Genomic DNA, 11,832 nt, shown 5'->3' with positions numbered 1-11,832 from the left:
CTTCAATTTTATGATCTCATGCTCGTTATATTCCAGAAGTATGGAGAATGATTGTAAGCATTTTTGACATTTGTCAAATATCTAATGATCGCATCTTCACGTTCTAGGATTCAATTTTAAAGGTTGGACCTCAAATATGCTAATTAAGTAGCAGACGATATTTTAATTTACGAAATCAGACACAAAAGCGTTCTTTCTCTGAATAAACAAATCTTTTTTGGCGGATTCGGATTTCTGATACCCAAACTAAAAGGGGCAGCCACAATCTGAGAAATACGGTCCCAATAGTTCAGTCAAGAGAGCAGTCCATAGTTTGAAACCTTTAATGCGTAATTTACTGCTTGCGTATTTCACTATATCTGGCGAACTGTTTAAGTGAATTGAATCAGTTAAGTGAATTTTTAAGCAAGAATTTGAAAATTATGCACCTAATTATAAAATTCGTTTATAAAAATATATTTTCATGCAAAAAATAGCTTTTAGTAAATATTTATTATTTTTTATTATTTATTTAATAATAGTCGAAAAAATTGTAAATTGAGTAAGGTAAAATTTGCTTTCATAATTTTAAAGAATATTAGTTTTCATGGCAAAATAAAAAATTTGAGCAAAATTCGGTCGAATAGTTCCTGTGAAATTGAATTATAAATATACGACATCTTAAAAATTGAGTTCTAGATGGAGAAGACCCATTTATTTATTATTTTTTCATGCACTGAACTTCAGGAAATTTTTATGAACATTTTTTCGGTATCTACAAAACATTTTGAATCTTTAAACATACATTTGATTCGTAATATTTCATACATATATATATATATATATATATATATATATATATATATATATATATATATATATATATATATATATATATATATATATATATATATATATATATATATATATATATATATATATATATTATATATATATATATATATATATATATATATATATATATATATATATATATATATATATATATATATATATATATATATATATATATATATATATATATATATATATATATATATATATATATATATATATATTTATACCAAATCTGTCTATATTTATATATGTACCCAAACGAAAGTGAAAAAAAAATATTAAGTCACTTCGATCTAACTAAACGAACCGAATACCGATACCTTACAAAAATATATTATGCAAGTACGTCAGTTATTTAACTCGTCTTCAATAGTATTCCCATTGATATGTAAGGCATTTCTCAGAAAGAAAGCTTTATTTACTATTAATGAAAGTGAAAATTCCTTTTTAATTTTATTTTCTACCCTGTATGTTTCATAAATATATATTGACAATTTTATTAGGATATTAAATAACAAGTTGTTTGCTACTGCTATGTTAAATATTTTATTGTTCAGTTTTAAGTGTTTTCCATTTTTATATGTGTGAATTTATTATTACTAACTTTTAAGGTTATCATTAAGGACCATGTGATCCCGGGTAACTAAATTTTTCTTGTCTGTCTAAATTTTTCATGTAAATACTACTACTAATACTAATAATAAGAAGATAAGGGAAAAAAAAGGCAGAATAATAATAATAATAATAAGAAGGTGAATAAGAATAAAAAAGAGAAGAAGAAAAATATGAGGAATAAAACGAGAATAAGAAGAATAAGAAAAAGTATAATAATAAGAAGAATATTAACGTAATTTTTTTTTTCCTTTTCCAAGCATTACAATTTAGTCAAGTTTGTATTTTTGCTAGTAAAAGTATTTTTCCTTTTACTTACCTCATAATGAAAACTTTCTGATTCGTTTAATTTAAGAAATCCTTTATCACGCTGAGAACTGGTCGTTTCTTTGAAACTAAACCGTGGTAACTCCAAAAAGCAAGTTTCTCAGGAGAGCAATTTCTAACTTTTCAGGAACTTCCACTGCAGGTTGACTCGAAGCTATGGCGACTATTGCGAAGAAAACCCTGCTTCTTTACATTTTTCAGTGAACCAGACCTGATTCTTGTAGCATTTCCAATTTTGCGGTAATTTCGAAATAAGTTAAGGTACTTTGAGTTGCAACACTTTTCTCTAAGACTTTTATTAAAAGTGGAGAGTTATTTCAAAATACAACGATGTTCTTCAAAATATCCTCCCGAATATTGCATATTTCATTTCAAGTTTTGACATACAACCGTGTAGGGAAAAAATCGCTCGCCTGAAAAACTTGCTTTTTTTGAGTTACCACGGTTTAGTTTCAAAGCGACGTTATCTCCTCCAAGGTTTTGTTGCATCTGACACATTGCTACACTATTCCCTGAAACCAAGATGGCGAATCGCGCCAATGCGATAACGATTTATCTGCTTTCTAAATTAATTTCATGGAACTATGAAGATAACACGTTTTTTCTCTAAAAGGGTGATTTTTTTTACACTAAATGACCCAAATATCTCATTTTTTGACTTTTTTGAGTTACTACGGTTTAGTTTCAAAGCGACGTGGTGCTAATTAAAGACTAATTTTTACGCACTGTAACATATCAGTCCTATCATTTGAGTGTTGTCCAGTATATGCATCCAGTTTTGAAGAGATTCTTTATATATCAGAGTTGTGTGAGCTTGTATCATAATGAATCCCGTTATATTTTTATATTTACTTGTTTTTATTTTTGTTCAATTTAATTTCTTTACAAAACTTCAGTTGGAGAACAGCAATGAACGTGTATGGATATCTATATATATAAAAGTGAATGTGTGTATGTCTGTCTGTCTGTCCTCCATAGACTCCTAAACCATCCGACAGAAAGTTATGAAACTTGGCATACAGATAGTTCAAAGCACGAGGAAGGTTTCTGTCGACATTAGAACATTCTGCGATAAACCGTTCCAGCGATATCAGCGAAAGTCGAAATGGAATTTTCTGATTGGTTAAAAGCTAGCCATTGTTTTAAATTTTGCTATAAACGATTCAGTTATCAAATGTCTTGAAGATAACAACAGCGCTATTTTTCATCTTATAACTCTATTCATTTAGAAAAGTAAATTAAAGTAAATTGCATGTACTTTAATTTTTAATTCGCGCGTTTCTTTATGTCAGGTGAGCACAAGCAAGTAAAATCAACGAGAATAGATTTCTTAATTCGCGATCGCAACGCTCGAGTACGCCGTCTAGCGGGAGCCTGTAAATATCGGACATTAATTTATCACGTTTTCATTTAGTTCCATCGAAATCATTGACTGAATCAGACGCCATTTTTTAGCAGCAAATAAGAAACGAAATTTCCCTAAGGAAAAGGCCGAAGAACTTGAAAAAAATCTCCAGAATATTAGTAAATCTTTCAGGAACAGAACACGCCAAACATTTGAAGAAAAATTCCTCAATAATTTTTCATTTCTATTATCAACATACTTGCAACTGATGACTTCCGATTTCGGATACTGTTACAGATGTGTGTATTAAGGTAAAATGCATTTCTTCTGTCTTCAATTCATTACGAATTAAAGTGAAGTCAACATTGCTTTCGTCATTCCAGTGAATAAATATGAATTCAGAACATACAGAATTGTAATAGTTATAACATATTCTTCTTCGTTATAGAATAGTATATATTTCTGTATCCATATAATTTGGAAAACAACAATAAAAAATTATCCAAGTTACTTGAAATAGTGCCATTTGTGCTGATTCTTAATTAATTTTAATCGCTTTCTTGGTAAGTATTTTTTAGTTTTGAAAGAATAAGTTCAACTACAACTCAGCTATTCTGTTTTTAGCTACATATTCAATTTCATATCTATTATAAAATTTTGCTGTGTAGTATGTTATCTAAAAGTAATGAAGGGATAAACTATGTATCTATTATTTGAGAATAAAGTTTTCAAACAAGGAACTTATCATTTTGGAATTCTCCGGGAATTATAAATCAGGTAAGTGCAATGATTTTTACAATAAAAAATTTGACTGTAAATATTTTTTTTTCATTTGATGATGGTTCTCTACAGAATGGTTTTTTACGTCTGATTAAGAACTATAAGAATAATAAAAAAAGAAACAATATGAAAGTTTTTATTTCAATGTAAAGAATTCTTGAAATCGTTTTTTTATCCTAAGAATTCATTATTTTCCGTTTTTTAGTTTATAATTTTTTGATAAAAATTGTTCTCAAAATACTTTTTTTGAAAAATTAAATGGTATAACATTATGTGTTTATGTATACTTCTTGTATATTCCAATGTTTGAAGTAATATGATTCAGAAAAGTATGGAATAAAAATTCGGTACTTACTTATTAACGCCACCGCCGCTACAGATTTGGCGGTTTTTAAGTGCCGCTAATCTACACTTAAAATTTTTGCGACAATTCATAAAATAAAACACTTTATTTAAAATCAAAGTAGTCAATCGGATTTCGGTGGAAAATGAGCCGATATAGAGTTTAGCAAAGATTCAAAACAATCATATCGCCATATGAACTCTGATAAATAAGATTCCAAATGAAATAACATTTCCAAAACGTACGTTTACCAAGATAAAGTTTTATGTTGTGGGAATTGGTACATTTTCGTTTTTTCGGTAAAATATTTCCCTCCTAAAAAAATACAATTGCATCTTGTTTTGTTTTTGGCAAATCCCAAAGACGAATTTTTGTAGCACTAAAAATGGCGACAAAAAAGAATTGTTCATTTGTTTTTGTTTCATCAGCATTCTTTATTTTACGTTTCTTAATTTCTAAATAATGATTTTTATTGAAACTTGAAATTTTTTGATAAAAATTGTTGTCAAAAAACTTTGTTTACAAAATTAAATTTCATAAAATTATGAGGCTTATGTATACTTTTTGTTCATTTTAATTTTTGAAGTAATATGATTCTTAAAACTATAGAATGTAAAGTTTAAATGGGCCTTTCATGTTATATCATTAAATTTAGTAAAACTATTTCTCGGGCATTAGGATTTAACTCTTATAAGAATATGCATATTTTTTTCTGTTAATGTACAAATATTTTTCCGATGTGTTTTGGCTATTCCTTCTCTAATAAAAAGAGATACCATTTTGTTTTCGTTTGCATAAGAAAGAATATCAAGCATTTTTCTTTTTTAAATTTAATTAGTCACAATAAAGAAGGAACGTTGCAATGCTACACGCTACATTAACGACGTCTCTAGAGTAACTGAATGACGGTTCATGTAGAAATCGCAGGTATGCGTCTCATACAACAACGCCCCCTATAGTTCGTTGCGATCGCGAATTGTTGGTCGTATCACGGATTCAGTACTGTGAAAACTGTTTAATAAATATAAAGACAAAAGCAAATGTCATTCAAATTGCACGTTTTCAGAAATATTTATATTTAGCACGTAATTTTAGGTTAGCACAATTAAATATAGTTTTCGAAGATTTCAGTGCTGTGACAGTTGTCATTTGAAAACTATTAGTTTGTTTGTTTATTTATGCAAAGTTTTCGAATTCATCCATTTTATTTCTTTCATTTATAAAATTGATTTTTGTTTTAAATCTTATAATTTTCATATTTCTCATTCATCTCATTTTCAGTGCTCTTTTTATTATTTAAAATATGTATGTGATATTTCGATTTAGCAAATTTGCGACCACTGTCAACTTTGTGGAAAATAGAGTGATAGTTTTTGTAAATATATGTCTGACGTCACAAAGTTATTTTATATGTTCTTTAAGCTGTAATTATTGTATATTTGTTAAAAGAGAAAATGGCAACGATGTTTTGTATTCGAATGTTGATTAAATGAAAATGGTGAAAGTTAATGCATTCTGTCAAGTTATTTTCTACTAGAATTATTGTAATCTTGTAAAGTATAGAAATTAAATGGAGTCAGATAATAAATAAGCTGAGTACGACTGAGTGAAATAATATTCAGGGAGATACTACCGACATTAGTGGTGACCGACGGACGTGATTCTACAAAAGGTATTGTGCCATTAAGTTTTAAATTATGGAACTCTTGATTAAGAAACGCTCGCCAATTAGAGGCAATTTTACCAAAACTTACAATGCATTAACTAAATTGTTGGCGGAAGAAAATCCTAAGGAGGAAAATATTAAAGTAAATTACGCTAACTTAGAAAGAATTTATCAGTCTTTGACGATATTGGACAATGAAATCTGCGACATGTTAATAGATACTTCCGAGCAGCAAAAATACGATGATGAATATAATGCTATCGAAGAATATAATGAAAAAATGGTTTCTGCGAAAGTAAATTTCGAGCTTTTTTTGGCGAAAAACGCAAGTTTAGATAGAATAAGTTTAGATGGTTGTTCGTTGTCAACGAAAAGGAAATTGAAATTGCCAAAAATAGAATTAGTGAAATTTAGTTCAGAGTTAAAAGATTGGCTTTCCTTTTGGAGCCAGTTTAAAAGAATACACGAGGATAATGAATTAGAAAATGAGGATAAATTTCAATACTTAATTCAATGCATCAGCAAAGGAACAAGAGCTAGAGAAATAATCGATAGTTTTCCGCCCACTAGTGAGAATTATAAAAAGGCGATTGAAAGTTTAAAATCTCGATTTGGGCGAGATGAGTTGTTAATTGAATTTTATGTGAGACAACTTCTTCAACTGGTTGTTCAAAATGCAAAAGGAGCCAAAAATAAAATTAACACCAGTAGTTTGTATGATAAGTTAGAATCATATCTAAGAGCGCTGGAATCAATTGGCTTAACCTCCGACAAATACGCCGCCATGCTTTTTCCACTTGTAGAATCATGCATTCCGGAGGATGTTTTTAGGGTATGGCTAAGAAACCCAGGCGCCATTACAGATGATTCATCAAATAATGTTTACAGCACAAAGTTAAAAAGTTTATTGGCATTTCTCAAAACCGAAGTAGAAGGAGATGAACGAATTCGTTTGGCGCAATCCAGTTTTGAAAATGATCGAAATCGTTTGGAACAATCCAGTTTTGAAAATGAACGCCGCCAACGAAAAGAGAAATCGCCACAATTTACTACTGCTAATGATTTGTTCTCGGGAACACTTGAAAAGAAGAAAATAAATCATCTTTGTGTATTTTGTGACAAAGTGCACGACAGTAAGGAATGCTTTCACGCTCAAGCACTGAATTGGGAACAAAAGCAAGAAATTTTACGTAATAAGAAGTGTTGCTTTCTATGTTTGAAAATCGGACACCGATCAAAATTCTGCAAAACTCGGGTAAAATGTGTTTTGTGTAGCAAAAGGCATTTGGTGTTAATGTGTCCAGAATTGCCAGCTAACAAACTAACTGAAAAGAAATCCGACTTGACCTCGCCAAAAGTCAGTTTGACAAGCCATTGCAGTACAGAGGACGTGTTACTTCAAACATTAATTGTGAAGTTGAAATCAAGAGGTAAAACACGCCAAGTTCGAGTTCTAATTGATAGTGGATCGCAAAGGTCATACATACTTGAACGTACTGCTGAAACTTTTGGCTTGGATCCAATAGAAAAGAAAAGTTTCATACATGCATTGTTTGGCGGAGTTAATACTCAGGAAAAGCATCATAAGCTCTTTAAAGTAAATCTTGAAGCTCTCAGTGGAAATTTTTCATGTGACATAGAAGTTTTGGATCATCCAAAAATTTGCAGTAAGATTCCTAGACTTAAACAGGGTTCCTGGAATAAGGAATTGCAAGAAAGCAAGATATGGATAACAGATTATGGAGAAAACTGCCCTGATATAGAAATTTTAATAGGAGCTGATTTTTGCGGCCAACTTTTTACCGGGCGCATACATAAACTTAAATGCGGCCTAAAAGCGTGTGAAACTTATTTGGGTTGGATAGTCATGGGTAAAGTGCCTGGAGAGAGATTTGACCATACCTCAACCAACCTGATAACTTCATTGTTTGTAACAAACGCATCAATAGCCAATCTCTGGGAAATGGATATCCTTGGTATAAAAGATCCTATTGAAACCAAATCTAGAAAAGAAATGGAAGCAGCAGCTGTCGATCATTTTAGGAAAACTTTTTCAATAAACGAAGATGGCCGTTATGAGGTCCATTTACCTTGGAAAGAAGCCAATTGTGAGTTGATTGACAACAGGGACATTGCAGAGAAAAGACTTATTTCGACATCTCTGAAGCTCATACGGGAAGAAAAGTATAATGATTACAATGCAGTTTTCAAAGATTGGGAAGAATCAGGGATAATAGAAGTAGTACCCGAAGAAGAACATCAACGTCCCTCTATTTACTTGCCTCATAGAGCCGTTATAAAGGAGAATTCCACAACCAAAATAAGGCCTGTATTTGATGCTTCTTGTCATGTAAAAGGGCACCTGTCACTGAATGACTGTTTGGAGAAAGGCCCCAATCTTCTAGAAGAAATTCCACCTATATTAATGAGATTCCGCAAGGATAAGATTGGCGTAGTTTCCGACATCAAAAAGGCATTTCTCCAGATATCTGTTTCGAAGGAAGATTGTGATTCTCTCCGTTTTTTGTGGTGGGAGGACTTTGAAAAAAGACAAACGAAGGTGTTCCGACATCGGCGTGTCGTATTTGGACTTACATGCAGCCCAATCCTATTAGCTGTTGTATTGAATAACTTGATAGAAAACGCCCCAATAGAGATGCAGGAAACAGCAGACATCTTAAGAAGATCCTTTTATGTTGACAATTGTGTTACCTCTTTGCCAACTGAAGAAAGAATGATAACATTCATTCATCAATCGAGAAATTTATTGGAAAGAGGCCGTTTTGACCTCAGAGGTTGGGAACATTCAAATTTCTACGAAATAAAAACTTCTGAGAAACCCATATCTGTTTTGGGATTACAATGGGATAAAAACGAAGATACTCTTTTTTGTGATATACCATCAGTTGAAGAATCGAAGAAAAATGTGACCAAAAGAAATATTCTTTCAACTGTGAATAAAATATTCGATCCTCTAGGACTTTTATGCCCTGTGACAGTCATTCCCAAGCTTATTGTGCAACAAACTTGGAATCTCAAGATTGGTTGGGACGCAGAACTTCCAGAAGAAATCCAAAATAAATTTGAAGTCTGGATTAAAGATTTAGAGTTACTATCCAGTGTTAAAATTCCCCGATGTCTCGATATATGCCAGCCCAGGTCTCAAATAAGCCTTCATGTCTTTGTGGATGCAAGCAAACTTGCATACAGTGCTGTTGTATACCTTAGGAGAGTTGAAGGCAAAACTATAAGGGTTGATTTTATTCAAGCGAAAAGTAGAGTCTCTCCTTTACACAAGATGTCAATTCCCAGACTTGAGCTACTTGCATGCTGTATTGGAGCACGACTAGCCCATTCCGTAATGAAGGCAATGGATTTGTTTGGTGTGCCCATTACCTATTGGACGGATTCCTCAACCACTCTCAGTTGGATAATAAGGAATGAGAACTGGGGAGTCTTTGTTAATAACCGAGTAAGAGAAATCAGAACGCTTTCGAATAAAGATTCATGGAAACATATTTCCGGAGAGCACAATCCCGCCGATTTACCTTCAAGGGGTTGTTCAATTAGAGCCTATTTAAGATCCAAATGGTGGGAGGGGCCGTTATGGTTGAGACAAGACGAAGAAGATTGGCCAAAATCAGAAGTACAAATAGATGAAGAGGAAGTTTCAAAAGAAAGAAGGAAAGGTCTTGATTTATCATCTACCCTTCTCGTTACTGAGGAAGAGAGAAATTGGTACAGCAGAAGGTTTTCGAAGTATTCTCAAATACTTAGAATGATTGCCTGGATTCTCCGTTTTTCAAATAACTCACTTAAAAGAAAAAAGAAAATTACAGGGGAGCTAGTAATTACTGAATTGGAAATTGCAGAAAAGAAACTTGTAAAATTTATTCAACTAGACCATTTTAAGCAAAGTGAATGTCATAAACAGCTAAAATCGCTTTGTACTTTTCATGATGATGAAGGACTTCTTAGACTCAAGACCAAGATCATAAGACGTAAAGATGAAGAAAATTTTTTGTGCCCAATCATTCTCCCATCTAATAATGATGTGGTTAACAAACTCATCCATGAACGTCATTTACAACTCTCACATGCTGGAACTCAGGTTGTATTGACGAATATTAGGCAACAATTCTGGATTTTAAGAGGCAGAAAAACTGTGCAACGTGTAATAGCGAAATGTGTCCGGTGCAGGAGGCATGCTGCAAAAGGAGTTGAATCCATTCCTACATCACTACCAGAAGATAGAACCAGGGATACTTTAGTCTTTGAGGTAATTGGATTAGATCTGGCAGGACCGTTATACATGAAGACTGGAGAAAAATTGTGGATTCTACTGTTCACCTGCGCAGTGTATCGTGCTATTCACCTGGAGCTACTAAAAAGTGTGTCCACAAACTGTTTTCTTTTAGGCTTAAGAAGGTTCATAGCTCGCCGTGGTCGGCCTAAAATAATATATAGCGACAACGGAAGCAATTTTCTTGGAGCCTCGAATCTTATGAAAAGTCTAAACTGGGATCAGATAATTCGTGACACTTCAATCTACAGAATACAATGGAAATTTAATCCCCCAGCTGCACCATGGTGGGGCGGTTGGTGGGAGAGAATTGTGCAAATGGTGAAAAGTCTATTAAAAAAGGTGTTAGGAAAGGCTTGTCTTGTTTACGAAGAAATTCTAACCATTCTGTGTGATGTAGAAGCTGTAATTAATGCAAGACCCCTCACGTATGTCTCAGATGATCCAAGAGATTTGGTTCCCCTATCTCCATCACTGTTCATTCAGGATATTCCAACTGTTGGTGTCCCAGATTTGGATCATTTGGATGACATTAATATTTCAAAAAGGTTGAGATACCAGCAAAGGCTACGTAAAGAATTTCGAAAACGATTCCGAGATGAATATCTTAGTCTTTTAGTGCAGTCACCTGTTAAGAAAAGGTATCTAATCAAAGGGTTAAAGATAGGTGATATCGTGTTAATTAAGTGCGATAATAAGAAGAGAATGGATTGGCCTCTTGGACGAATTATTGAAGTTTTTCCTGGACAAGACAATTTCATTCGTGTGGTTAAAGTTAAAACTGCGAATGGAGAATTGACACGACCTGTTAAAAATATATACCCCTTAGAGATTTCATGTAGTAATGAACTGTGCGAGAAAGTAGACATTACCAAAACAGAGTCTGTTGCTCCTGAAGTTGTTGTCAATCAAGACTCTGATACAACTCAGACTGTTGCTCCTAGAATTGTGGTCGCTCCAGACTCTGATTCCAAGAATGATCAAACTAGGTGCGGAAGAAGAATTAGACTTCCAAAACGTTATGATAACTAATTCAACTTCTCATTATTATTTGTAAACTGTTCTATCTTAATTTATATGAATGTTGAATTATATGTGTGTTGATTATATGCGTGCGTGTGTGATTGAGTTGAATGTTTTAAAATTAGTTTAACATTAAATGTTTTGATAAATTAGCATTTATCAAAAGGTGGGAGTGTGGAAAATAGAGTGATAGTTTTTGTAAATATATGTCTGACGTCACAAAGTTATTTTATATGTTCTTTAAGCTGTAATTATTGTATATTTGTTAAAAGAGAAAATGGCAACGATGTTTTGTATTCGAATGTTGATTAAATGAAAATGGTGAAAGTTAATGCATTCTGTCAAGTTATTTTCTACTAGAATTATTGTAATCTTGTAAAGTATAAAAATTAAATGGAGTCAGATAATAAATAAGCTGAGTACGACTGAGTGAAATAATATTCAGGGAGATACTACCGACAAACTTTTACATTTCTTTTTCTTTGTCAGAAAGAATATTTGCAAAAATATGCCGCCTAAGCAAATCGCTCTTAGTCGGTCGACATCTCAAGCGCGCAAAAAGAGAACTACCCGTGTTTCAGAAACATCGGAGCAAC

At 32.3% G+C, this 11,832-nt stretch overlaps 1 protein-coding gene across 1 annotated transcript; it reads left to right on the top strand.

Moving 5' to 3' along the window:
* The first annotated feature begins 5,941 nt into the window (after positions 1 to 5,941).
* On the top strand, positions 5,942 to 11,245 carry LOC147815843 (uncharacterized). Its single transcript, XM_087156615.1, has one exon. The coding sequence runs from the start codon at positions 5,942 to 5,944 to the stop codon at positions 11,243 to 11,245; it is 5,304 nt and encodes a 1,767-aa protein (XP_087012741.1).
* Positions 11,246 to 11,832: the final 587 nt, after the last annotated feature.

Source organism: Parasteatoda tepidariorum, chromosome 2 (assembly GCF_982258835.1).
Source record: "Parasteatoda tepidariorum strain Cologne lab strain chromosome 2, Ptep-v5.0, whole genome shotgun sequence".
NCBI lineage: Eukaryota > Metazoa > Arthropoda > Arachnida > Araneae > Theridiidae > Parasteatoda > Parasteatoda tepidariorum.
Note: the sequence above shows the minus strand (reverse complement) of the source record. Positions and strands in the feature narration are given on the sequence as shown.

What these genes read in the sequence shown, in the direction of transcription:
- LOC147815843 (XM_087156615.1), top strand. Translation starts at nt 5,942, where the DNA reads ATGGAACTCTTGATTAAGAAACGCTCGCCAATTAGAGGCAATTTTACC.